Here is a 26534-nt window from a genome sequence, read left to right on the forward strand (position 1 = left end):
CCTCCAGCACACGCTACAAGGGCGGTAACAAGTGGGAATAAATTCTGCGCCCAAACACAGCACGAGGATCCGCCCAGTGCGTTCCAAGGTCTGATCAGGGGACCTCGCATCTCCTCTGCCCCGTATCACTTGAGCCCCTTTTTCGATTCTCGAGCCCCTTGGCTACTGCCAAGGAGAAATAACCAGCGCGGCACCACACAAACGCTTGAGTTCAGTTTATTGCTGTTGGGACGACTCTCTCCAGCCCCTGCCGCGCTGACTGCCCACCTGTCTGCCACAGCTCTGGCGGGGACGGAAAGGCTCGTGCAGCAAGCAGGCCTCAAACCTGCTGAAGTAAGGCTGGTGCTTGGCCTTACCCCGGGAGGAAGCGTGGCGCTAGCAGCGTGGTAGAGTCCGGCTATAAAAGGCTTTGACGCATTTTGATTCTAATAGTCTATACGTGAAGTGCACAGGCTACATAAATACATGCCTCGGCTAACGGCGCAGCTACCGAGACCCGCGGTGCGTAGCTTAACGTATAGCCGGGGACTGGCTGGTGCCCGCCAACCCGCGCGGCCTCCCCAGCACCCTCGGCTGCGCTCCTCCAGAGGCTGGTACATACCTGGTGCCGGGCAGCCCTGGATCACGGGCACCATGCCTCGTCTCACAGCCAGATCTCATCACTGCTCCGGCTGGGCACTTTGTAGATGCGCCCGGACATCGGGAGCTGGACGAAACCTGCCGGACAGAGGCAGGTCGTTGCCGTCACCTCTTGGGGCAACTGTGGAGGCTGGCATCCCTGCGGCACAGTTTTCGGGGCTGCTCGCCCGCCTGCACCCCCTCACCAAACTTGCTGAGGACCAAGGAGTTCTCCAGCCCCGGCAGAGAGTTCTCTCCACTGGCACTAGCCCCCACGTCCTTGGGGGAAGCTGTGGGGAAGGAAAGGGGTGAGAGCGGGGACTTCTCGCCCTCGCCCAGGCAGGACCCGCAGCCCCGCGCGTCCCTCTGCACTGGCACCTTGGGGTCTTACCTCTGGCCGCCTGCACGAGGTCGCTGAGGCGCAGGTCGGGCGGCAGGGACCGGGTCTGGTGGGGCATTTGCACGCCCAAGGGCTGCGGAGGCTCAGAGCCGCTGGAAGAGGAGCGTCGGCTGAGCGGGCTGCGCCCTCCTGCTGGCCCCTTACCTGGCACCGGCTTGGCCCGGCGGCATGCCAGGCAGGCAGCGCAGGAGCCCAGGCTGAGCAGGGCGCCCAGGGCCAGGGCTGTTCCGACAGCAACACCCAGGAGGGGCAGCTCCACGCGGGCGTCCAGCAGACCTGCACGGGCATCGCGGCCCCCTCAGCACCCCTGTGCAGTGCCCCACTGCTCCGTGCCCGTACCCCCAACACCTACCTGGGGGCAGGAGGGAGGCGGTGGCGACGCCCACGCTGTTGGCAGCGCTGACGGAGAAGTTGCCAGCCGCGCTGCTGAGGTGGATGCAGAGCGAGTGGTTGGCCAGCCCCGGGTAGCGCGTGGTGCCCAGGAGGAGGAACTCGGAGATGTTGGCCATCACACGCCCGTCCTGGTCCACCCAGCTGATGCTGGCGGGCGGGTTGGCTTGCACCAGCACAAAGAGGACTAGGAGGAGCCCAGCGCCCTCGCCCCCCTGGTAGCGGGCGTCTGCCCGCAGGATCTCTGGCTTATCTGGATGACAAACACAGGGAGTGAGACGGGCAGGAGGAACGGGGGGAAGCACAGCCAGGAGCAGAATTTATCTCGCCAGGAGCGCTCGTCAGCTGCGTTTGCGCAGGACTGATGGGATGCAGCCCCACGCGCCCTCCCCACACCTCTGGCCGGAGCAGGGCCAGTGCCGCAGACCTTACACTGCACGTCGAGGAGGACAGAGGCGTTGTAGGTCTCCCCGGAGGCCAGGTCTGTCAGGGAGCAGTTGAGCTCGCGGTCGGTGCGCCAGGCGGTGAGGGTGAGGGTGCTGGCAGTGCCCGCGGCAGAGAGGTTTGCCTCCCGCTTCCGGCCGTCAAGGTACCACGCCAGCGTGGCGCCGGGGGCCAGCTGGGGTGCCTGGCAAGTGAAGGCACGGCTCTCCTTCTCCCGCAGCGTGCACACCCCCCGCAGCTGCCCGTCGATGGTGGGACCCAGCTCCCCCAGTCCTGCCGGAAGAGCCGGCGGTGTGTCAGAGCCGCAAGCAGGGTCCTGCTGCCGGAGCTGTGTGCCGGACCCCACCACAGCCTCACCTGCTGAGCAGAGCACCAGGAGGCTGAGCAACAGCAGCAGGCGGGCAAGGGCAGCCCCTGGCCAGCCCCCGGGACACCCCATGGCAAGCCGACCACGCTCAGCGCTAGGAGAGAGGCAGCTGGAGCAGGGACAAGGGGCCGTCCCCGTGCCGGGGCGCCTGTGTGCCGGCAGACAGCAGGGCCGGAGGACGCAGAGAGGCTGCACCTTACCTAGAGCATCGCCGCTGCCGTGTCTAGCCTGGCCCGCAGTGCGGCTCTACGCCGGGGGCCCGGCGCGCAGGGCTGTGCACGCGGCGCAGGGGCGGTCCCCGGCGCGGCTGCGAGTATCTGTCTCACCGGGCCCCCACAGCGGCCGTGGGGTGGGTTCATGTCAAGCAGGGCCCCGGTATGGACACGGGCCACAGGAAAGTGGCCAGAGACCACCCACCCAGGGCCGTGATCAACATCCCTGTGACCCCCACCTCCCCTCTTCAGTGCGGGGGGCTCAGCACCCTGCCCGGCCCGGCTCAGCCCAGCCTCGCACCCCCGGGGCTGCCCATCGCAGCCGGCCTGTGCACGCGCGGGAATCACGCCACAGCCGCCCGCAGCGCTGCAAGCAGAGTCCAAGTGCCAGGGACGCAGGGAGGTTTATTGGGGATGGAGCAGAGCAGAGACAAAGGCAACGCACGTGGGCGCTTCCCTGGTCCCCGGCTGTCAGCCAGGAGGAGGAACAGGAGCTCCGGCACCGGAGCCGGACCTTCGCTGGCAGCCAGGACAGCGCCTGCCTGGGTGACCCCGGGAGCATGGCTCGGCCTAGCCCAGGCACTGCCTTGCCCGTCCCCTGCCCGTCTCACTCGCTCCCGGTGCCACTGGGGTTGCGCAGCCGCCCCAGCATCTCGCAGAGCATCTGGTTGCAGAGCGCCGAGTAGGGATTCAGCAGCACCAGCTGCCTGCGGGCGAAGGCGCTGCCCAGGCGGGCCGCTCGCTCGAAGTCCCGGCGGGCGTCCTCGTCCCGAGCTTGCAGCCGGTGGATCAGGCCACGCTGCACGAAGCTCTGGCAGGCGACACGGCCGCGGCCCCGGCTCAGGCGGATGGCCATGTCCAGGTCTCGCAGAGCGCCTGACCGGGGAGAGAGAGGCGTCGGGGCAGGCTGGGGGTGCCGGCGGGCTGCCAGGGCCGAGAGCAGCCTGCGAGCCAGCTGCACCAGCGCGGCTCACCTGCCACGTCCCCCCGCAGCCGCAGGGCCTGCGCCCGGTTGTTGTAGCCCGAGGCGCGCTCGGGCAGCAGGCGGATGGTCTCGCTGAACCTCTGCAGGGCTGTGTTCACGTCTCCCGACTCCGCCGCAGAAACCCCCTGCAGCTCCAGGTCCCGAACCTGCTCCAGCAGCTCTGGCGCGAAGGCTTCCCCTGCGGCGGCGCAAAGGGGAGCCCTTGGCCGGGGAAGCGGCCGGCACCAGGACACCCCGGGAAGGAGAGCAGCCTCGGTGCCCACCCCACAGCCCCCATCCCAGAGTGGGAACAGGCACCAGCAGGGCACTGGGGTCCAGCCTCGGGCACAGGCTGCTGATGCCAGCGAGAACGCAACGCTGCGTCACCTCACCTTCCTCCTGGGAGTCCTCCTCCTCCTCCTCGTCCAGCCCCGGGATGTCCCCAAAAGGGGTGCTGGGGTTAAAGATGGTCTGCAGGACGGCCCTGTCGTTCGCCGTGGCCATGGTGCCCTGTGCGCCGGGACCGCCGTGGCCGGGCCGCGGGGCGCAGGCGGGCGGCATCCGGCAGGTTAATGTTCACACCGCCGGCACCGCTTCACCCTTCCCCATCCTATCCCAGCCCAGCCACGCAGCCCCGCCGCTTCCCGGAGGCAGCGGCCCAGCTGGAAGAGCCGCAGGCTCCCAAGGTGACCCGCGCACATCAGCAGCGCCTCTCCCCCGCAACCCCACCGCGCTCTGGGGGTGGCGAAGTGGCCCTGTGGCCCTCGGGTGTCCGCCAGCTGCCGCTGGCCAGGGGCTCCTGTCCCCCCGCCAGTTTCCAGAAGGAAAAAAGTGGCGACAAGGGGAAAGCAGCTTCTCAACCCTCAAGAAGAAATCGAGAGCAACCCTCTGCAGCAATAAACTTGACATGTTTATTAATTAAACTATCACTTAAATAAAAAAAAGTGCATAGAAAATAAACATGTTTAAAAACTCCTTTGTTTTTTTTGTGGTTTTTTTTTTTACAACTATGTACACTTTTTTATTTTTACATTCAGTCTTTTGCAGAGCTTTCAGCATTTTTTTTAAACTATTAAAGTATTTCCTTCTTCCCTGTGACAGGGAGTTAACACTGATGTACTTTAGACACGTTTCCTCTTTTTTTTTTTTTTTTAAAAAAAACAAAAACAAAAAAACCCAAACGAAACAACCAGAAGCTTGGAAGAACACAAGAAAAAAAAAAAAAAAAGAGATTTGTTATACATGATAAGTTGTCAAGAAATGTATTTCTAGAACATAACCTTGCCTTTGCAGAGCTTTTTTTTTTTCCCTTTTTTTTTTTTTTTTGAAACAATTACTCACCTACCTGTATTTACTAAAGAGACTGTTAAGTTCAATAAAAGAAACACCACAAGTATAGTTCTCGGTTGATAGACAAAGCTACTGTACCTCGTTAAAAAGATACCAGGAAAGCACAGAGCACATTTTTTTTTTTCCCTATATGCAGGTGGTACCCCAACATTCATAACCAAAACGAGAGGAAGAAAAGGAAGAAACCAAGTTGTACAAGTACTGACTGGTAACAAGGAGGGCCGGGAAAGGCCAAGCCACCCGCTCCCGGCTCCCTGGCTCCCGGCAGCCCTCGCCCCGGGAGCTGCCGTCGGCGGGGAACACGCCGCGTGGCTTTCCCGGCCGCCGTTAGCAACTGTAACACAATCCTTATCTATAGTGTTAAGAGAAGTAAAAGCCATGGACCGATACTGAACTAGGCTTCATTACACGGTGCATTACTATATTAGTTCCTATATATATCGTATTTATAGTTATAAAAAAAAAAAACTTGCGCGTGTCGAGAGTGGACCAGTAGTATGGGTTTGAATGGCATGATTCTGCACAAAGACCGTCTCGCTGAAGAACCTGGTATTGCTTTGAAATGAAAGAAAACCAGAAAGAAAAGATACCCAGCCCTTTGCAATGACCCGCTTTTCCTTTAAAAAAAAGAACAAACCCAAAAAACCCACATCGGTTTGTACAAAGAAAAATAAACGCCCTAAGGTTCCTTTTTTTTTTTTTTTTTTTTTTTTTTTTGTATTTTCAGATACCGTGATCTGCGTCAGTCCTTATAAAATATACATTCATACACGGGGAAGCTGCGCTGCGCTCACCGCCAGCCCGGGCGGGACGGGGTCGAGGGGCGGGTGGCGGGGAGCCCGCACGCTCGCTGCCGCCGCTTCGTCCGAAGGGCCCGGGCTTGCCGCGAGGTGCAGCGCGGCTTCCCGGGGGTACAGTTTCACTGGCCACAGCGGCTCCCGCCGAGGCAGCCGCGACGGGTTTAGCAGCAAAGCGGACAGCCAGCCGGACCCGCGGGCTCGACCGGCCCTCGCGGGAGGAGCGATGCCTGGCGCTCGGTTCTTGGGGGTACCCCCCTGGCACGCTGCTCCCCGCAACCCTCCTCCCGTCTTTTCCCTACGTGGGGCGGCTTTGGGCAGCGGTTCCCAGCCGGAGCCTCCTCCCGCAGCCAGAACGGATCCGCTTGCCGGGGAGTCGCTCCTCCTCCGTCAGATGGGGAGGCGGCAGCGGCGCGGGCAAGAGAAACGCGGCGGAGCCGAGCTACTCGGCTACGTTGACGGGCTCCGCCAAGGCAAGGGCTGTCCCCCAGCACTGCCGTCAGAAACGGGAAAGGAGAAGGCCCGAGAGCAGCCGTGCCCCGAGGGCACACGGGGCTGAGATCCCCCCGGCGCACGCGCTTTGGCCTCCTCAAGGTATGTGCGTTCCCAAGCTGTCAGTGCATCAAATCATCTCAGTAACAAATGCAGCGTCAACTCGACTTTTCTTTCAACAGTTATCACCAAATAATCATCACACAGTGCAATAATGAAAGGAAATGGGCGGGTCCCGACCCTCCGAGCGCCGCACTTCGTTCTCAACTCGGAGGAAGAGGTCTCGGGGTCCGAAGGGTGCGGACTCGGGCTGCCCCACCGCGAGCGCTGGGGAGTCGGCGGGCGCTCCCGTCCCTTCCCCGCCGCCTCCCCATGTCCTTTCAGAGCGGCCCTCCAAGCCGCCGGCTCCCAGAACGGCTGCTGATCTACCCACAGGGACAGCGTGGAAAAGTGTGGGCCCTTCCTGCGTTCCCTTCTCCACGGAAAAACTCATCTGCCTGCGCGAGAGAGAGCCCGCGGGACGAGGCACCTGCCCTGGATCAGCCTCCCGGCAAAAGAGGTGTCGAGGGTCAGGTCTCCCTCGTTTTTCGTTTTTAAACAGACAGAGGATGCCGCCACGGGGCAAGGCAGAATCACGCCTCCTGCCCGGGGGCGCGGTCGGTCGTCGTTCGGACAGAGGCAAACTCCTCCTAAGCTGGGCGATTCTCCCTCCTGCCACAATCTTGACAGGTAAACAAAGTTTAAGGTCCAGCCAAACCTCCCGGAAACAGTTACTGAAGTCGAAAAGGCAGAACAAGAGTCAAAAATAAAAATAAAGTGTACCCTCCTCTCTGGAGAAAGGATCAGACTGTGTCCAGCCAGGTATTTCCTATAACCGTCCTACGAAAATAAAAAAATCATTAAAAAGAGATTCTCTTAAATTAGGATAATACCACTGTTTAAAAAGCCTCGTCATAAGTGCTTTCCCCTATGAAGTGCTTCTCATAGAAAAATATACAAAATATATTTACATTTATAAAACCTTAAATACTAAACTGTAAACAGAACAGAGTAAAATCCAATGTCGTCACTGGTTAGGCTTGGGGCTTTTTACTTCTTTCTCTGTGTTTTTGTTTTGGAGGCGTGGAGCAGACCCAAACGGGAGGAGGATTTACGCTACTCGACCCGGGACGACGGCGTCTTTCGATTCGCTTACAACAAGCTTGTCTCCTCAGCTACTGCAACTTCAACCGTGGTAACGGTTGAATTTATTTCCTCCGTGTTTCTGGATGCCGCGTGGCGCAGACGAGGCTGGTTAGTGTTTGGTCTTGCCTTTGCGGAGAACTTAGCAGCGCCTGCCTACAGGATCGCTCCTTTGGCTCCCCACCCGGCCCTGGGACACCGCAGCGAGGCTGAGCAGAGCGGATCCCCGGGAGCCTCCACGCAAGTACTGCCCTCTCTACGGTGGTACGCAGCTAACCCCGGAGCAGCTAACCTCTCGTTCCCCGTCTCTCCCTGGAGACGTCTGTCCCTCGGACCAGCTCCACGGTGGCAGAGAGACCGCCGGCGGGAAGCACCTTCAGCTCGCGGGGTGGAGGAGGAAGCCAGCCGCTGCAGACAGGACCGGGGAAAGGACTGCCTCCCTCCGGCAGAGCCAGCGAGGGAGGCCGCTGCTGAAAGGAAGCCTTTGCTCGCCAAGATTTACAGCACCGTAACTGTTGGCACAAGCCCTCTCCCTGCCAAGGAACGCCAGCAATTCCCCTGCGCTCGGGCAGGGATTTCGGAGCGAAGCGCTAGCCAAACCCTCTTCCGTCTAGTTGCGGGCTGCTCTGTTCCGCTCTCCCCGGCTGGGCCTTCCTAGGTGACGCCAGCCGAGCCAGACCCCCGCAACGCACCCAGCCCCCTGCGCCACGCCAGCCGACTCGCAAGTAGTGTTTTGCGGACACACAGCCCAAGGAAGCGCAGACACACGCACCGTCCTCGGGGTAGCTGGTTGGTGGGGTGCAGCCTCTCTCCCTAGGAGGAAAGCTCACTCAAACACCGCGCTACCAAAACTTCTGACACAGCCCTCGGATGAGGAGGACTCCACGTTCAGCACTCTGAGCCGAGAGACAGAGGGGGATAGAGCGACAGGCCCCACGATCGCTCCCCCACGCTTGGGCCCGGGCCGACCTTCCCTCCCCTCTCCCGCTCATTAGCCCCACGCGCCAAGAAACAAATACCGGGGGCGGGGGGAAATGAGAATAGCGAAAACATAATCACGCTGAGGATCTTCTCCGGTCGCCCGTGTCTTTCAGAAGGGTAAGTGTGTGCATGCGAGACATGAAGATGTGGACTCTGACAGAGAAACACAGCCGCCAGTCAGGTGCCTGAGCCCAGCCGACCTTCATTCCGGCCTCCCCGTCCTATCTGAACGGCCGGGGAGGGGTTCACTGGAAGCTTTGGCTCGCCCCAGGCCCTCCAGGGCTCGCTTGCAGCCGAGGGCAGTTCTAGTTTAAAAACTTCCTGCACTTCTTGGCGCCGCAGTTACAGGGCAGCTTGTTGCTGGCGTCTTCGATGGGGAACTTGTAGTCGTAGGTGAGCTCTTCCCCTCGGTAGATTTTGCGCATGGCGAAGATGACGATGTGTTTCTGGCCATCGATGTTGATGACCCGGGAGTAGCAGTTGGGCTCGCAGGAGTGATTGATGAAGCGGGCCGCGTTGCCGTGCATGGTGGCATCCACCACTTCAGAGTCGTCAATGCGGAACATGTAGCAACCGATCCCCTATGCACAGAGGACAGAAAGAGGGTTAGGTCAGGGAAGCGAAGGCAGAGCCACCCTAGCAGACAACCTGGCTCGTTACAGCAACCAAAGGTCAGGCCCTGAAGGGTATCTGCAACCTCTCTTCACTCGCCTTCATAAGCTCATGCTTGAATCATTCCATTCCCACGCTTCCTGGAGCTGCAACGCTAAGACCCATCTCAGACCCGCCCCGGCCCGCAGGAGAAAATAAGCAGCGCCCCTAAGAGGTCCAGCGAGGGCGGAAATATCCTGAGCCGCCTGTAATCCCGATTCACGATGTTCCAAACGCCGCTTTCGCTTAAGCCTGTCCTACCTTCACAGCCACTTTCTAGTTCTCCCAAACTCTTTAAGAACTTCTACAAAAACCCATAACTCACCTTACTGTCGTAGTATTTCTCTCGTTTGTCAGTGAGGATGGAGCGAATGACATTGCCTGAATATTCGATCACCATCTCACCTGCATCGATGTTCCTTTTGCAGAACAGACCCCGGCCGTGGATGGGAGACCTAAAAAAGCGAGACGACAAGCAAAGATTTCAAATGACAGAAGCGAAGCTCAGAGACGCAAGATTGCAAACGCTGCAGACAACAGGTTATTCATTACAAGGATCGCTGCGGTATCTATCGTTACTCTTCCGTAACATAACGCTAACAAGAACAACGCTGGGTCTCTCCCGCCCGCTCCCGAGCACATGCCTTAGCTAGCACCCAGGTAAGCCAGCAAGGAATAAGTAGCTCGAGCTGAGGATTACTTTTCTAACGGATAACTTGGGCGGGGAGGAGGAGAGGGGAAAAACCCCAAAGCTGCTTCTTCCCCTCAATTTTGCAGTCTGAATTCACAGCAGGTTTCCAGTTTTCACCCTCCTCTATCTCTGTCCCTGTCCCAGAGGCAGCGGGACCAGAGCGAAACCGTACCTGTAGACACCAACTGCCTCCTTGGAGGTCTTCTTCAAGTGTCGGAAGCGCATGGGCATTGGCAGATCCATACTAGTCGCCCTCCTAGAACACAGAGACGCTGCTAAGCAATGACCTTTACTGGAGAGAGACTGTGCCATGCACTACCTGGGATACTTTCCAGGATATAATAATTTAGACACTGTGACACCGCGACCCACTGAGAACACAATCAAAATCAATTCACTGTTTTTTTTATGTAAGTAAAAGATCTTTTCCTCCCTTTTCTGCCCAAATCCTCATCAGACTGTTTTACATTAGCAAGGAAAGGAAGGATTCAAAGGAAGACTGGTCTGGGGGACACCCTCAGCTGTCAGTTCTCTTGCTGTTGTAGGAGTCTCCTCTGCATTTGATAGTGCTTGGTAGCTTTCGAGTGTGAAACAGCACCCCAAAGAACGCAACGCGTAACTAAGCCTGATCAGCTCGTTTTAAGACCACAGCATTATTTTCCCCTTTGAACCTTTAAACCCTGCTGCGTACCGGGCCGATTTCAGCTGCACTTCCTCCTCTTCTTCGTCATTGGGGTTGTATTCTGGTGGCTGCCGGTGCTTAGAAGCCAAGAAGTTAAACATATCAAATGCAGATTTCCTGCAATTTAAAGAGAGGAAAGGAAGTTTGTGTTACTGACTGAAAACAAACATGTGGCTGCCACAACAGTTTGACATGTTCACTGCTTTACACCTTCTCCAGTCTGTCTCCTCTTGAAGCCTTCTTATGCATCAGGATAACATGCAGCGGTTTCTGAGGACCGCGAATAAACGCAGCAGCCAGGAAAGCTTTGTTAGACAAAGCAACGGTCAACAAAGTGGCACGGAAAAATGTGCCAACTCAGAAGATGCAATATAATCGACTGACAGGGGAAAGTTGCTAACAATTCCTTTTTAACTGAGCGCTTTAGCGCTGTAGGGATTTGTTGTTTATGGCCTGCCACGGAGTTAGTTAATTGAGCAAATGGGCCATTAACCTTAACGAAGACAAAGCTCACACTTGCCTCAGGTGGACTTCAGCCCTAGCAGAGCCATGTGGGTTCAGAGGCGGTTCATTGGCCTCCTCTGGCTTATGAAATCTGAACTTGTAGTTGTGGCAGTGCTTCGCTCCATACAGTTGCTCAATCAGGAACACAACAGTATCGTGGATAATCCCCAGCATCCTCAAACCATTCACACCTGGACCAAGAGATAGAGGACAAGAGAAAAACCCAACTGACAATGCAGACTTGGGGCAGGAGGATACAGCAGCTTGTTTAAAAAGCAACTTGCGCGCGAGCCTGTAGTTTTCCCAGAAGCACTGTATTAGCTAGCTCATTCCCCGTAAGAGTTTTCAATCGTTTCATCAGGAAGAAATTATCTTCCATAAAGCGGTTGGCAGCCAAACTGAAACTCGGAAGACTCTGAACCCTGGGACGCTCACAGAAAGATCTGTTCGCTCTCGCACGTTCAAAAGCGCAGTAGAAAGGAGTTCGGCACTGGACGTTACCTGCAAAAGAGAGCTGTTTCAGGCGGGCGTTAGAACGGGCTTCTTGAACTTTGTCGGTCAGTGACTTCCAGGCATCTGCAGTCACACAAACAGAAGACAAGACAGTGAAAGAGTGTCCGAGCGCTGGGCGCCGAGGATTGCCAAAACAGTTGCCTTCCTGTGCCTCTTATCAGGTTTCCAGTGAAACAACGTACCATCGGTAGACTTCTAGGTACGTGTACAGTATGCGGTTGCCCAACAGAAAGCTCATATGTAAATAAGCTCATCGGAGAACATGAAGTTTGCATCCTTTCATGGGCCATAAATTAAGATGCTCGCATCCAGTCGCTTCCGTCCTTTCCAAATATCACTTTGGCATAAAGGGAAGTAAGAGCCTTCAGCAGTCGCTCTGGAGGAGAAGTCTATGTACCCTACTGTCTGATCCATATGGACTATTTCTTGACAAAATATGGTTCAACACCATTGGTCAATGGATAAAACAAAATGGGATAATGATTAAAAAACCAAAAAAACCCACAAAAACAACCACCAAACTTTTTCAATATAATCCAGACATTGCTAGGAACTAGGATTGTTCTGGGGCTGCGAGTCAAGAGGTTTGGTGGTTGGTTTTTTTTTGTTTGGGTTTGTTTTTTTTTTTTAAATCTATTTAAAAAAGCAAGTAACAGATCCTCAGAAGTCATAATTTTACTTCTAGCAAGGACAGCTAAAACCAGAACAACCAAAACCGCACAGTTCTCTCACCTTCAATACTTTCTGCGCAGATTTGAAAACCATCGTCACTAGAGATCTCAAAAACCAAACCTTTCTTTGGTTTCTTCTCACCAAGACACTCTTTCCTCTTTTGTTCTTGCTGAAGCCAAAACATAAGTGGGGAGCTGAAAGTGCTCTCCTCTTCCTCGAGAGCTTTTGAGCCTAGAAAAGACAGAAGCCAGCGTGAAGACGGAAACCGGGCAGAACAACGGGTTTTCCACAGGTTGTTCCACAACTGGAAATTACTAGCTTGCTTTTTGACCAGTAAATCCATCCAAGACAAAAATCTAGACAGCTTTGTGGTAGGAGTGTGAAATCTCAAGTGCTGAAATTCCCACAAACTAAAAATAGAGATGCAACTATTTGTCCCGTATCTCTTAATAGCAAACAAACCTTTCCTCCCTTCCACGCAAGACTAACATGACTATTAGCTCTGAGATTTTTCCTGTGAGAACGGGACACACAAAAATCAAAACATCGAGGTACTGATTTCCCAGTCCTGGAGAATCCCAAGACTCAGTGCTTTTGAAGAAGCGACATACCTGCGTTTTCTGGCTCATTTCTTGAGTTCTGTGCTGACTGAGATTCTGGGAGGACTGCCGTTTGCCTTCGGAGAGAAGGAAGCGAACGTGAAGTAAAACGTTTAACAACCCACCTCATTTCCTCACCAGCCCTGCACACTCACCTACAAAATCTGAGAACTAGAGAGAAGTGCAAGAACCTTTTTCCAGATCGAATGGTCTAACATGAGTTCGATTGGAAACAAGTAAAAGGATTCTACTCAGTAGAGTTTACTTTTGAGGCATCTATCAGTCTGTGGGTAGCAGTGTAACTTAATACAGTCCGTGACCTGTTCTTCTTATCAGCCCTACTCAGTAATAAGACGTATGCTACTGTGCAACCAGCCAAAGCTGTACGAGTAGTCGTGTTCTCGGCAAGCAGCAAGCTTCCCAGAGCTATACGCAACTTAATTTAAAAAAAGGCCCCATATTGCAACTAAACCTGACCCCTCATTCCAGACTGGAAGTTCCCAAGACGTTTTAACTAGCCCAGTAAGACTTCTCCCATTCTCTGTATAGATTTCCTTAAGCTCAAGCGAGCAGAATCTGTTTAATGGTCTGTTTAATGCTTACCCTGCAGACTGGCCACATTGTTTTTGTGATGGCTGATCTACGCTTGCTGCATCCTGCGTATCTGCCTTCATAGCAGCAGTCCTGGAACAAAAAGGTTTAGGACCCTTCAAAATACCTGCCACAAATAAGACCACGAAGCAGTAACAGATCCGCTGGCAGTTGCCACGAGTGAGTCGGCAGCTCAGCAGAACTACAGAAGTAGCAACAACCGCTCCTAAGATACGAGGAGCCAGAGCAGGCATCCAGCACCACATCAGAATCAAGACTTAAGGCGCTTCAAGAGGAAGGAGGAGCATGAATCCGGGTGCAACAGTTTCACGAGCAATTGTTGTCAGTTGCCTGAGCAACTGTAAGCAATGAGCTCAGGAGTCACGAGGTGCACGGTGACAGCTACAGAAAACACTTACAGACTAAAAGAATTTGGCAAGCGTCAGCAACACAAAAAAGCTATTCTAAAAGGTTAAGCTGTCTGAAGAGTTTTGGATCGACTGTTTAAGAACGAGACCTAGACATTAAGATGATCAGGGAGTTACACAAGCAACGGGCAGTATTACTCAGTTACCAAAAGCTGCATGTTACTGTCTTTTAGCATCAGCAATCGTTTTGGAGAGTTCTCTGAGGCAGCCAGGGTTGAAAGTCAGCAGTGCAACGTCTTTGGCGAAGTGCGTAATTGCCGGCAGCGCGGTGCGATACTAAAGACACGGCTACGGACCACATCGATAAAAATGTCTAGTTTTGCATGTAGAACAGAGACTAGCAGCTCTTATTCTCTCCACAGATCCACACTTCAAAGAGTCAATTCAAAGGTCATTTTAATTTAAGGTCTGGAAAGTAATCCTCTACTGTGAGAAACAAGCGCACGTTCTGCTGTTCTGGCAAAGGAGAGAGAAAGATTCTCCCTGTTCTGCCAGTTCCTCTCGCCTCCAGGGACCAGAGAGGAGGGAAGAGGGGCAGGAAGAATAAACCGCACACTGGAGACAGACTAAGCTCACAGAAACTGGCATGCAGTTTAAATTCTGTAATCGGAATGACCAAGACAACACCACAGCGGTGCGACATTTTCGTGCCTTTAGCACGCTGCTGAGAGCACAATTAAAACTTCTAGAGCGCTTAGACAGGTTAACGACAAAGAAATAGAACCCACCACCCTTTTGAGTGCCATTTTCTCTACTGCTGTCTCCAAAACACTCTTTTGATTTGCCAGAGCTGTCAAGTCCTCAAAACTCTGATCCTCAGTGTCTCAGGTTTTTCAGCCTTCTCTTTCCCGAGCTAAAAGTTCTACTAACTCTTTTAGAGAGCTTTGCTTTCTGTTGGCAGCTGGGGTTTTTACCTTAGAAATTATCATGCAAAAGGCAAACTTGCTGTACAGCTAGTGTGAGACTCTTTCTTACATCGTTACAAAACCTCAGGGATGAGCAAAATTACACACTCCTCTTACCCTGTAGCCGAGACCTGGGGTACAGCAACGGCCCCTCTGTCTGGAATGTGTGCTTCAGATGAACTGCTCCACGCGTGAGAAGTTTTGTGCTTCTTGCCATTCCCTTTGTCTAACGATGGCTGAATGCGTTTGATTTTCGGCTTCATTTTCGTGGGACCCAGCACGGAGCTACTCGCAGACTGCTGACCAGATGACGGCGAGCCTCCAGGAGATGCCGAACTGGCATGCATCACCGACGAGGAAGCCTTGCTTTGTTCGAGTCCGGTATTATTGGGAACGTCAACCAGCTGCGGAAAGCTCGACAACTGAGTCGCTGCCGAAGCCGTGCCAAGGTCCATCTGGGAGGAAGCAACCCCGGTTTTGCTGGCTAAGAGTTGTGTCATATGCTGAAGCTGGTAAGAGCCTTCCGGGTCAGCAGACGATGGAGCAACTGTCATGCCCATCGTCTGCGCTGAAGGCAGAACACATATGCTCGACGCAGCTGTCATTGCTGCCGTGGATGGAGTTTGGGATGCTCCCAGCTGCGAAAACATCCCAGAACTTGGCGGTAAAGTCATATGCTGCTCCTGAAGACCTAGGCTTTGCTGACTGGCTTTGATCAGGAGGTTGCTTATCGAACCAAGGTCCCCCAACAATCCAGGGCTGGTTAACGTTACCGAACTTTGTCCCAAAACGTGACCAGGAACCGACCCACCAGTAGTAGGGGCTGCCGTGGCCTGCATGGATACGACGTTCAGCACCGAGGAACTCGACGCTAGGCCTGACACAGGCCCTGCCGGTAGGTGACCGGCATCCGGCCCGATAACGCTGGGAGACGTGCCGACTGCAGTACTGGTCCCACCTTGCGGGAGCAAAGACGTTTGCTCAAAGTACATGACCCCAGACTTGGACCTTTTGATAATATTGGGAACAGTTCTATGGGACGTTGAATTTGCAATGGTTCCCAAATCCAGCGGGTGGTTGGAAATTTGGGAAGGAGCAAAATTAATTAAGGTCATGTTGGAGACCATATCAGGAGGAGCTATAGCAGAAGGGGTTCCAGAGGGAGCCAGCTTCTTATTCTTCCGTGACTGCAGACGAGATATTGGCCGTTTCTTGCCCAGGGCAGCTGGTGTGGAGGCGGTGCTACCAAGGTCTGTCCTCTGACTAGCTTCAGACACCAAGAGCTGAGGATCGGGGGGTGGCTGCACACCGATGAGAAGACCTGGCGAAGGACTGCTGATGTTTGGTGGGAAGCCAGTCTGAGCGGCTGTGGAGAAAGGATGTATATGCTGGTGATGGGACATGGGTAGCAGGCCCTTGCTCGTGGGAGGGAATAGCGGCTGAGACGAGGGCAAGCTCGGATTTAATCCCGTGGTCAGCGTGAGCCCGCTCCCCATCGGCCCCAGCACTGAAGCGTTGGTCTCCATCACGCTCTGCGCGGAACTAACAGAAGGCGTCAGCTGTATCTTTTGAGTAACGCCATTGGGAAGAGTTTGGAGGACATACAGTGGCTGCATGTTCTGATTGACTACCAGAAGTTTTTCTGCGGCTGGCTTGAGGTGGGGCGGCGTTGTCTGCACCGCAGCGTTGGAGATCTGTGAGGGGCCAGGGCTGTCCGTGGAGTTTGGCACGTACTTCTGGCTCTGGAGGGGAACGGTGGGCGATACCGGCACCTGGATACCCGGAGTCCCGCTGTTTCTCGTTAAATCCTGGTTGCTGCCGTGCCCTTGCTCGACGGGGCCGCAGGGCGGGCTGGCTATATGCTCTGCATCTATGTGACCCGGGATGAAGTGATCGGGAGTCATGTGTCCTTCGGGGCTCGGGTCTACTCCCGGACTCAGGAGAGCTGTGTCACCTTCCCCCGAGGCAGATTTTTCTGTGACCGTCACTCTCTTTTCCCCAGACTCCGTGGAAGGCAAGGCGAGCATCGACCTCTCTCCTGAGGAGGACAGCGAAGACTCCGAGATGACGGCGAGCCTGTTGTGATTTTGGCTGGGCACCGTTGGGCTGCGAGTCGTCAGAACAGAGAGGTCCGAAGGAAGCTCCAGTGGCAATTCAAACTGTTCCTCCGCTGATATGGAGGAAGAGACGCTGCTATCCACCGGCTCAGCAGTCGGCAGCTGCTGGGAGAACACCTCAAACAAACCCATATCCTTGCCGCGGTTGCTGTCGAGACCTAAACCTTCTCCAAGCGTCAGAAGTTCAGACGATGAGGACTCTGGACTTTCTCCCAATGCCTGCATAGATGGCGTGTTCTTTAGTACAAAGTCCATGATGTCAGAAGGGAGGATGTTCCCACAGTCATCGCTGTTGTTATTGTCGGAGTCGGATTTCAGAAGTTCCGTGTTAAAAGTGTCCAGTAAGTTCTTGTCAGAAGGCGTGCTGGCGTGAGCCCTGCGGCCCGTTTCCAACGAGCTCAGCTGAGCTTCCAGCGAATCCTGACCTTGTGCTTTAACCCTGCTCACAGGATGGCAATTATCAATCTTTGGGTCGGTTTTGTGGACAGCGGAGCTCTTGGAGACCTGTACTTTCTCTCCGGCTTCCTCAGTTCTGTCGAGCTTTAAGTTCTCCGTTCCATTTTCTTTACCGCTCCTTTTGGTCACTTGATTGACTTTTCTCGTTGTTGCCGTGACACTTGTATCGCTTTCAGTTCCATCATCCACGCCATCTAACTGTGAGATTTTTGGAAGATCGCACTGCTCCTCCTCCCTGAATAAGTTATGGGATGCAAGCCTCTCCTCCGCGTTCGAGGAAACCACCGTCCTAGTGAAATTATAGTAGTATAAGTCGTCTTCGTCTGACGTGCTCAGGTCATCGGCGCCATCCACTTGTCCTTCTGCAGACCGCTTCCCTCGCTTCTTCCCAGTTGAGTTACTGTAGAAGGGAATATCCTCCTCTCCGTAAGACCTCACGCCATACAGAGGAGTCAATCCAAAGAACATATTGGATCTGGCCCGAGCGCTTCTCCGTGGATACCTCCGCTTGTACGAGCCTTCTTCTTGAGCTTTAGTTCCGTCCTGGAGCATCAAGTTGGTATCTTGAACAGGCAAATTTTCATAGGCGTTATTTTGAGACTCCTGTGCTGGTGCTTCGTTTGGACTTCCCTGAACCACGGAGTTATCTTCCGGGCTTTCGGAAGTTGAGGAGGGCTCCGCCAAAGCGGCCAGTTCCGCCCCTGCGGACTGAGGTTCGGTATCACTTTCCTGCTGCGCGTTTAATTTAGACTGGTTTTCGCTTTCCATCTTGAGAGGAGTTAGGGTGACTTTAACGGTGCGCTTTCTAGGTGCCTGTGACTCCTTAGAAGCAGAGGCCACGTCAATTGGCACTGCAGAGCCTTTCGATGACCCTTGCGAAGGCGGAGACTTCTCGCCAGCTTTTTCAGCAGGAATACTATTACATAACCGCTGGCTAATTTGTTCAGTTGCCAAACCCTGATTCCCAAATTCTGGTTTCAGGTTTCCTTCATCACTGCCTACTCCTTGACTTGAATCTGTAAGAGATTTCAGGGAGTGCTTCTCTTTAAAACTGTCTTTCACTAACTTTTTCCCCTTCTGACGCCTGTCTCTAGGGGCAGAAACTACCTGCTCGCTTGCTGCAGGAGATCTGCTGTTTACGCCGGCAGACTTCATGGTCTTTGCATCTACCTCATCAACCAAAGTCGTCTTCTCTGGCTGTACAGGTTCCACATGCTGATCCCTGTCTTTCCTGGGGCCTCTCTGATGCAAAGGTGGAAAGGCTATTGTTTCTTTGGAAGAAAAGGATCCTGAACATTCTTGAAGGCTTCCTATTTTGGCATTCGTTTCTGGGCCTGATGAACCGGTTGGCTGAGCGGACATTTTGGAGCTTCCTCCAGAAGCAAAACCATGAGCTGAATAATCTGCGTCCTTTGAGGTCAGCGTTTTCATCTTCTCTCCCTTAGAAGGCGCACCTTTGGCTATCAAATCTGAATTGCTAGAATGTTTTCCTTCCGTAGATTGAGATGCATCCAGCTGGTAAGTTTTACTTCCGCTCGCAGACGCTGTTTTCTGGGAGCCCGAACTGGTAGAGCAACTTTGAACCGGAGCGCTTGGAGTACCTGCATTCGCCGATCCCACAAAGCGGTCAGTACTTTTGACGCTTGGTTCATGTTCTGAAGAGGACCCTGTGCTGGAAACTGAAGATACACCGTGCCTGGAATAAGCGTTCCCAGCTCGCGTAGGGGAAATCATCCGGTGTTTTGACTGCTGCTGTGACAAAGAGGAGGTGCTATGTCTCCTAGAGCCAATGCTCTTAAGTCCAGAGGACAGTAAAGGATCTCCTACTGTCACTATTTCGTGGGTCACCGGGGTAGGACTTCCTGAGAAAATAAGGCGAGAAAGACTGTCAGGTCATCTGAAACCTTCACCATCAATACATACCCAACTCCTTCACACGAAACACAAGAAATTAACAGTCATAAAAACCTTTCGACCAAATAGCATGAACATATCTTTAGACAGATATTAAAAATCTGATACCATCAATCATCACGTAGAATTGACAAGTTTGCATCTCGGGGTTCTGTTTCTCAACTTTAGACGTGAATTTTCAACACCAGTTCGAAAGAAAACGTGACTCATACAGAAATAGTAGCTGAATCGCAATACCAGATTTCCGATTCTCTCTGAAAAAACACTGACTGAGATGATTAAGTCCCTGACTTTTATTACAGCTCTTCTGTATTACTGCTATTGTACTGCCCAAACACTCCTTTCTTCATCCCAGGGAAATTTTTCTTTCAGACGTATATTTCTTGACAGGCCATGTCTACCGTTTATTTTCAGAACTTTCTTTCCCCCAAACCTATTGCCATTTCCCTATTTTCTCTAGAAGCAGAAAACTAAACGCCACATCCCGAGTGAAGACAAAAAAGGCACGAACCAAACCAAACGCATTTCCAAAACAAACAAACACACACACACACACCTCCCCCAAAAACCAAGAATCCAAGTCAACAGCACGTGAAATACCTGCAGAGGGCAACGGCCTAGAGCCAGGAGACCTCTGTGTGGATGGATAACTTGGTGCTCTGATCCTGGGACCCTTTGAGACCACCGGATAGTAACAGGAACTAGAGGTCTGAGAATGCAAGGGACGATCTGGTGATGGCGGGTTTACAATTTCGGGCGTATTTCGGCTGTCTTTAGGTAGAGTTTCTGTTGTTGTATAGAAGAGAAGCAACAGTGTAAGGCATCTCTGAATCCCAAAAGCTATGATCTGATAAAGGATATATTGCTACGGGGTTTCACTTGAACAATCAGGGTATTTGTCAAATAAACACAAAGTCAAAGGTTAATGCTTCCCTGCCATCAGATAATGTCTGGTTTCTTCTCCCAAGAACATTTTCAAATACTTACAGCAATGCAGTAACCCTCACCTTACACATGAAATTCCACTGCATTTTAATAAAGTTTCAGGTTCTATGTTAACAACGATGACTATTGTAAAAGTTTTAAAAATCTTCCACAGCCTCACCTTCTGGGAACTGAAAGGGACAGGGTTGAGGTGGCTGGGGTTTTTGGTTTGGTTTTTTTTTTTTTGTTTTGTTTTTTTTTTTGGGGTTTTTTTTTTTTTTTTTTACACTCACCTGCAGATACAGAGAAAGCAATTTGGAAATACAAAAGAAGGCGCAATACTACTATTCAACACAGTATTTAACACCCCCCACTTTACATACCAACACCGACACTTGAAGTACGATTTGCAGTTTTAGCTCACTAGAAAAATCTCAGATCTGTAGTCTAGAAAGCATTACTACAGGAGTCTTCATTTGGCCCAAGTTACCAAAGTTTCCAGTGAAATGGTATCTTTTTCTTCTTTTAAAGTCTTAAGATGCTGTAACATAACTTGGAAGCCTGAAGTGGATTCTAGTCCAAATTGGCTTTAAGAGACACAGGTCCTAAGCCACCACCTGGCTTTCTGGTAAGGATAAACCATGGCAAAAACATGTAGAGAATATACCCCTTTAGAAAGTCCTTAAAAGATTACCTGTTAGGGGAACTGGGCTATGGGCAATTGTTCTATTATCGTCATGCTCTACAGTGCTGTTGATGTCAGGTTCTACGACTGGAGGTCGGCACTCCATGATCTTGCAGGTATACACGCAGCGCTTCCTGGCATCTGTTGTGCTCCAGTACACCCTGGAGCACCTGGAGGATAAATTCAAACATACAACAAGTTACTCAACAGTCGAGTAAATCTCAGCATTCCCATTTTAAATTTTCCAAAATTGCATGGGACAGAGGCTTCCTGGCACAATATGCTGCACAACTAGCTTAATCACAAGATTCCTGAACTGTGTATGAAAGCTACAGTCCATTTTTTGCACCTGTCACTCCAGCGCTGGTTTAGCATCTAACATACTCAAAGCCATCTAATCATGAAATAGCTTATACTCACTGATAGCCGATGGGAAACAACTTATCCTCACAGTCCGAGAGGTCATTCAGAATTCCTAAACAGTCGATCGTCATTGAACCTGAGCAGAAAGACAAACAGAAAAGTTCTGTGAACCAGATTCCTGCACCAAAGGTGGGTCAAGTGTCCAGAGACTAGATCTTACCAATCATCATGTGGATGTTCTCTGGTTCCAAGCCGCTAAGAAATTTTCTTCTCAAACTGATCCCTTCAAAGTCCACAAAAACCCTCCTGAGAACTTCAAACCCATTCTCAGGAACCACCTGGAACAAGAGTCCAGAAAACTACTCATTCATTTTAAAGGAACCACCACATGTACGCTACACGGCCTGTCTTGCTCTGGCGCACCTCCCCGCTGGCAGAGCACGGGAAGCTGGAAAGTCCTTGACTTAGCGTAAGCACTACAACGACTTAGCAATAACTACAAACATCAGTGTGTTATCAACATTTTTCTCATACTAAATCCAAAACATGGCACTATACCAGCTATTGGGAAGAAAATGAACTCTAGCCCAGCCGAAACCAGGACACTCAGTTTGGTCGTCTTCTGGTTTTTCAACTGCCACATAGTACCACTTGCCAAACTTCCCCATGCCAGTTGTATCACTGACTTCTTTTTAACAGCGCTGCGGTCTGGCCCTCGTTAGTAAGGAACACATTCAATATTAACTTCTAAAAAGTGCTCATAGTTACAGGCTAACCCCACCTTCAGACAAGGCAGGGTGCAAAAGAAGAATCTCACCTCTCCTTTGATCAAGTCACGGTGCCTCTGGCAGTAAACTTTCTTATCGTCCAGAAAGACACAGTTCTTGGCTCGCGAGCACATAAAATGATAGTTACTTGTACAAGAAGTGAGGCAGCAGCCTACTGTGGCGCCCGACTTCTGGCAGAACTCACATCTCTACAAAAGCAAAAAAAAAAAAAAAAAAAGTTTAAAAATTAATCCCTTCTAGGTTGTTTTCGTCAGCATCGACAGAAGTTGAGAGTAATGCCTGACCTCCCACTTGGTTGCTGTAACACTTCACTACCGTGACTCACATGCACAAGTGAGACATGGCGGAGGAGGTCAGAGGAAGAAGAATCCCTCACACAGAAGAACTTTGACAGACTGGTTCCTCCGGGCCTCAGACTTTCTCGCTTGCGCTCCGTAACCAGGTGTCGTATTTGCAAGCTTCACTGATTAATGCGTCAACTATTTCTCCCACCTAGGGTATTCCCCATGTGGGCAGCTTACTACTGGTTAAGAGCAATCCTACCCCACTGCTTCTGCTGTTTTAGTAAGTATTTAGGACCAGATGATGCAATACTAAAAGCAGTGTGGACAAACTACTTTCGAGTCACGCGTCCAGCCTCATTTCATTCTTCTTGGAAAGCGAGCAACAACCAATTCACAACAGGAAGGTTATTTCATTTTCCAAGACTGCTTGCGAGTTCGGAAAAAAAGACACCACCGTCATCCTTTTTGTGGTATTTAACAGAATAGCTACGTACAAGCTAGATGTAAACATCCTTCCTGTATACTCAAACATGAACATGCTCCTTGATCGACACCTTGAATTGGACAATATTTGCTTCCCATTTTTATTTCTTTTATACTTTACACATGAAATTTAACCTAGGTCAAAACACCAGGTACAGGCTTGCTCTCTCTCCTTTGAGCTCCTCTGCTGTCATCAGTTCAGACTGCAACAGAAGATCTGGTAAGTCCTTGTATTACAGAAATAGGTGTTGGGCTTTAACACAGCATTTGGCCATGCTTTAGATATTCCATGTTATTTTTAAAAACAGGTTGCGATACAGATACGGCAGCAGCCGCTTAAGGTACAGCGCTAGCAATTGAAGTCTTCTGAGAAAAACACGACTCTATTAAGGATTAGCCTCCAACTCTCCCCGTTACAAGTTCCTTCTGGTTTCCACAGCATTTCTAAACCAAGCAAGGATAAAATAAACTTCCAAATATCTTCAGTCAGTTCTATTATACATAGTGTTAAAACAAAAAATAAATGCAAGGAGGCGACAGAGCAGGAAAAAAAAACACACACAAGGAATCTTTTAGTCGGGTTCCTGTCTTGGTTCTGTGTAAATCTGTGTGAAGTATTCTTCACTTATACCCACCAGCTGCTTTCCCCTGATAACAGCCATGTGCACATTTTTCAGAGAACCATCATCATCTTCAAATACTTCTGCTGACCACAAAGCACAGTTCACATGCGTCCATTCATTTTGGCCAATATAGAGAAGACGCCCAGCATCCTAAAGAACGGAAGGAAACGTTCGTTTCAAATGTTCCCCGAGACACAACGACGCACAAAAAGCATCCGGCCTATCCACAGTACCAAATCGATAGCACTGCTTAAATCAGCTCCTATCAAAATGGGCAAGTGCCAGATACTCACATTAGCACTGTCATCGCCGTATTTCAGGCACAACGCACACTGCCTGTTGTCTTCCACATCCGGAGGTGGGTTAAGTTCAGGACTATCCTCTCTGCTTCTGTCAGAGCCTTAGAGTTAAAGGAGAGAACACTGTTTATTCCTGGAAGTCAGGGAGGCAAAAATTCATCTGGAAAGATTGTCAGTAAGTGAACAGGGCAGAAGAGGTGAACGGCAGCCTAGAGTTTTCAATAGACAGCTTGTAAAGCAAGGAAAAAAACCCACACATCAGCCTCTACACAGCTCTTGCTCTAGGGGAAAAAAAAAAAAAAGAGGTGTGTATTTCTGGGCCCGAGCTCAGCTCGGCAGCATCGCATATGTAACAGCCTCTGACTGACTTCAGGTCACAGAGGTCTCCAAAGTTCTTCAGTCACATACAGAACTAATATTGGGCTCTCTTTACTCCCAGAAGGTTTAGGGTGACTCACTCTGGGTTTGAGACTAACACTGCTGCAATCTCTTTTCTTACTAGAGATAGGTGGTGTAGGAGGATGTAGAGGAGTTGGTGAATCTGGCTCTCCAGGCGCTTTGGGTTTCGGAGCTGGAATGATTTTCTTCATCAGAGGAGGTTGTTCCGTGCGGTTGTTCTCTTCACGCTCCTGCCACTGAGCATAATTATGGTCAAGCGAAGGGGGCAGCACTGCGTTCGGCAACATACCACTGCTGAAATGCAACAAGGAGTCAGCTGTCAGACCCGACTACACCCCAGGACCTTGTGCCCTGTCTACCAGCACTACTGACATTCAATATACAGTAACAACTCATTTAATTAATTACAGTCCACAGGCACTCTCAACAAAGGCTACGACCGGTCACTTACATTGCAAGGTTTGTGATGCGGCTGTCTGTTTCTGTTGAGGTTAACGGATGCAGAAGGAGGGCCACACCAAATGGGGGTGAGGAGGAGGAGGGGGAAGTAAGGACAGGGGTGACAAGCCAACACACAATATACCTGGTTCTAAATAATGTTGTTGGTTTCCCTGCTTTAAAACAAGGATGTGTATACAAAACCTGGGAACAGGATTATTGTTTAAGCTCTTTAAAAAAAAAAAAAAAAAAAAAAAAAAAAAAGGAAAAAGAAAAGGGAATAGAAAAGAAAAACCCAACGCCATAAATAAGCTCTCTTGATACTTTTTGCTTAGACAGCTGGCAAACCGCAGGGTGTCGCAGTCGGACACAGAACAATTACTTACTTGCTTGTTACTTTATTTGGCTCCCAAAATCTGGACTTTTTTACACTGAACCATGGAAAAACACGCTCCATTTGCTGAAGGAAAACAACACTCCATTAGAAATGTTATACAACATACCCAAAAATTCAAAGACATTCAGCCATGGTCTACTGTAAATGCACAACTAGGAAGATTTCAATTAATGTCAACAATTCTGACAAACTATTATTTTATTGCTGGAAATACCCAAGCAATGGTAAATGTGACAGACCCTTTAGACTCCAACGGCAACAAGCAGTGGTATGACACCAAGCAGATTTCAAAATAACTGTAGTCCAGCTCACCCGAATAAAGAAGGACTTGACCATGCTATTGGCTTTCTTAACTTCCGGCTGCCCTCCATCAGAATTAATGGCTGCTTGAATTATCTTCACGATATCATCACTAAAATCCAACTATAAAAAGCCAAAAACTTCACATTAACAGGCTTGTCTCTTGTACAGCTACACCATCCACTAATTTTTTAGGGCATCAACTGAGCATCCAGGTGACTAGAGGACCGAACCAGAACATCGACATAAAAGCAGAAAAAGAATTCGGCTGTGATGAAACAAGCAGCCCTGTGCATTTGCAAACTGGCTGGCAGAACTGCTGCGCCCATAACCGCTCACTTCTTCCTTCTACCGGCAGCTGACTGCTGACCAATTTTAAGTTGTCCAAGCTAGCTACCAAAATCTGGCAACCGCACGTTTGCCTAGCACTTTGCAACGTACAGTCTTCCTCAAGATCACAGGCTCTGCAGAGGGTGGGGAAAAAAGAGGAAAAGGCAGCTCCCTACAAAGAAAACTGATTTGGTCAACGTTACCATTTTGTATAAGTGACCCCTAAGGAGATCCTCCCTCCACACCTGAATTATTAGTTTCCAGATAACTGACTACCAGCAGTGTTATCTGCTGAGGCTTTCAGTTAGAATTTGCACATGAAGGATGACCTATCCTGTTTCCACTGACGTAAACGTTTAAGAGCAAAAGGGTTTTAACCAAGTATTGCTGCTGGTTAAAGAGAGGCATAAAACAGTGTAAATTACATGCCTTTTGGCCGACATGAACACGAGTGCCAGCCAGAATTATTTTTAGCAGCACGGTAACCCATTTCCTTGTTCATAAAGGAAAGGCTTAAGCATGCTCAGTTATAAATACCACGGGTCATAAAGCAATTCATAGGATCCACTATTAGGGTGGAACACTAAAAAACTTTAACGTACCACAGAAGTGTAACCTCCTTGATCCATTTTTCTTTTCACTCCTTCCAGATCCAGAGGTTGCTGCTCCTCCTGTTTACTGACTTCTGTTAGGACAGGCGGATCGGGACCTTCAGGAGAGCTTCTGGATGGGATGCTCTCTTCCGTCTCGGGATTTAAATCAGGCGGTTTTGCTGCCTGTTAACATCAGCAACCAGACAGAGGGACATTGGCTACTGAAGTGCGGCTGCTGCTCGTGACATACTCCCGTGCACATTTATCGGCACAGAGATTCTCACTAACGTGAAAGAAAGGAGACTAAAGTTCTGAATTCCTGTCCAAAACGTAGGGACAAAAATAAGAAGACCTTAACCAGCACTCTGCTGCTTTACCTGGAAGGCACACAGCAGAGCAGAGTGAACAGCCATAAGGATCAAGCTCATTTTCAGAAGTCGTATTTCTGAATGTATTCTGAACACCTATTTCAAGACTAAGGTCCTGTTCTTCTGTAAAAAGGGCACCTTTGCCATCACAGAGCTAAATTCTCCCATTCCTTGAAGAACTTTACCCTATTTTTTCTTTCAGCTTCACAAGTGATATCACAGATACTCAATTCTTTGTTTCCATAGGAATGAACAAAAGAAGGAAAACAAAAATCACAGTATATGTTGTTCCAAGCACAATAAAGACGCTTTTGCAGTACGATGCACGGCAATACCAGGA

The 26534-nt window shown here is 51.0% G+C and overlaps 3 protein-coding genes across 3 annotated transcripts in view; all 3 read right to left on the reverse strand.

The window, feature by feature from the left end:
* Window positions 1-643: 643 nt before the first annotated feature.
* Window positions 644-2335, reverse strand: TMEM25 (transmembrane protein 25; the record flags this gene model as incomplete). Its single annotated transcript, XM_082009849.1, has 6 exons — window positions 2210-2335; window positions 1841-2125; window positions 1371-1661; window positions 1010-1294; window positions 825-908; window positions 644-717 (listed from the first exon to the last, which is right to left on the reverse strand). Exons 1-6 carry the CDS (start codon window positions 2289-2291, stop codon window positions 644-646), a joined length of 1101 nt encoding a protein of 366 aa, XP_081865975.1. The 5' UTR covers window positions 2292-2335.
* Window positions 2336-3016: 681 nt separating this feature from the next.
* Window positions 3017-6146, reverse strand: TTC36 (tetratricopeptide repeat domain 36). Its single transcript, XM_082009850.1, has 3 exons — window positions 3788-6146; window positions 3406-3594; window positions 3017-3307 (listed from the first exon to the last, which is right to left on the reverse strand). The coding sequence occupies exons 1-3, from the start codon at window positions 3954-3956 to the stop codon at window positions 3039-3041; spliced, it is 627 nt and encodes a 208-aa protein (XP_081865976.1). The 5' UTR covers window positions 3957-6146; the 3' UTR covers window positions 3017-3038.
* Window positions 6147-8502: 2356 nt separating this feature from the next.
* The window catches only part of KMT2A (lysine methyltransferase 2A), a gene marked incomplete at its 3' end in the record, with an annotated part of 45002 nt that continues 26970 nt past the window's right edge, over window positions 8503-26534 (reverse strand). Inside the window, exons 17-37 of the mRNA XM_082009925.1 lie at window positions 25836-26009; window positions 24916-25026; window positions 24593-24666; window positions 23869-24062; window positions 23364-23470; window positions 23083-23220; window positions 21710-21868; window positions 21113-21230; window positions 20950-21028; window positions 20539-20699; window positions 19521-19706; window positions 14551-18868; window positions 13113-13193; window positions 12522-12586; window positions 11971-12141; window positions 11227-11301; window positions 10736-10916; window positions 10231-10338; window positions 9712-9795; window positions 9174-9303; window positions 8503-8778 (exon numbers count right to left, since the gene is read on the reverse strand). Of these exons, the coding sequence (XP_081866051.1) occupies window positions 8503-8778; window positions 9174-9303; window positions 9712-9795; window positions 10231-10338; window positions 10736-10916; window positions 11227-11301; window positions 11971-12141; window positions 12522-12586; window positions 13113-13193; window positions 14551-18868; window positions 19521-19706; window positions 20539-20699; window positions 20950-21028; window positions 21113-21230; window positions 21710-21868; window positions 23083-23220; window positions 23364-23470; window positions 23869-24062; window positions 24593-24666; window positions 24916-25026; window positions 25836-26009 (6990 nt within the window). The remainder of the gene's footprint in view (window positions 8779-9173; window positions 9304-9711; window positions 9796-10230; window positions 10339-10735; window positions 10917-11226; window positions 11302-11970; window positions 12142-12521; window positions 12587-13112; window positions 13194-14550; window positions 18869-19520; window positions 19707-20538; window positions 20700-20949; window positions 21029-21112; window positions 21231-21709; window positions 21869-23082; window positions 23221-23363; window positions 23471-23868; window positions 24063-24592; window positions 24667-24915; window positions 25027-25835; window positions 26010-26534) is intronic.

Source organism: Phaethon aethereus (genome assembly GCF_964289735.1).
Source record: "Phaethon aethereus genome assembly, chromosome: 23".
Classification (NCBI taxonomy): domain Eukaryota; kingdom Metazoa; phylum Chordata; class Aves; order Phaethontiformes; family Phaethontidae; genus Phaethon; species Phaethon aethereus.

Excerpts from the sequence above, each read along its gene's own strand:
- TTC36 (XM_082009850.1), bottom strand. The coding sequence starts at position 3,956 with ATGCCGCCCGCCTGCGCCCCGCGGCCCGGCCACGGCGGTCCCGGCGCA. Across the intron at positions 3,595-3,787 it reads GGAGGACTCCCAGGAGGAAG|GGGAAGCCTTCGCGCCAGAG; the intron begins GTGAGGTGACGC and ends GCGCCGCCGCAG. Across the intron at positions 3,308-3,405 it reads GCTGCGGGGGGACGTGGCAG|GCGCTCTGCGAGACCTGGAC; the intron begins GTGAGCCGCGCT and ends CTCCCCGGTCAG.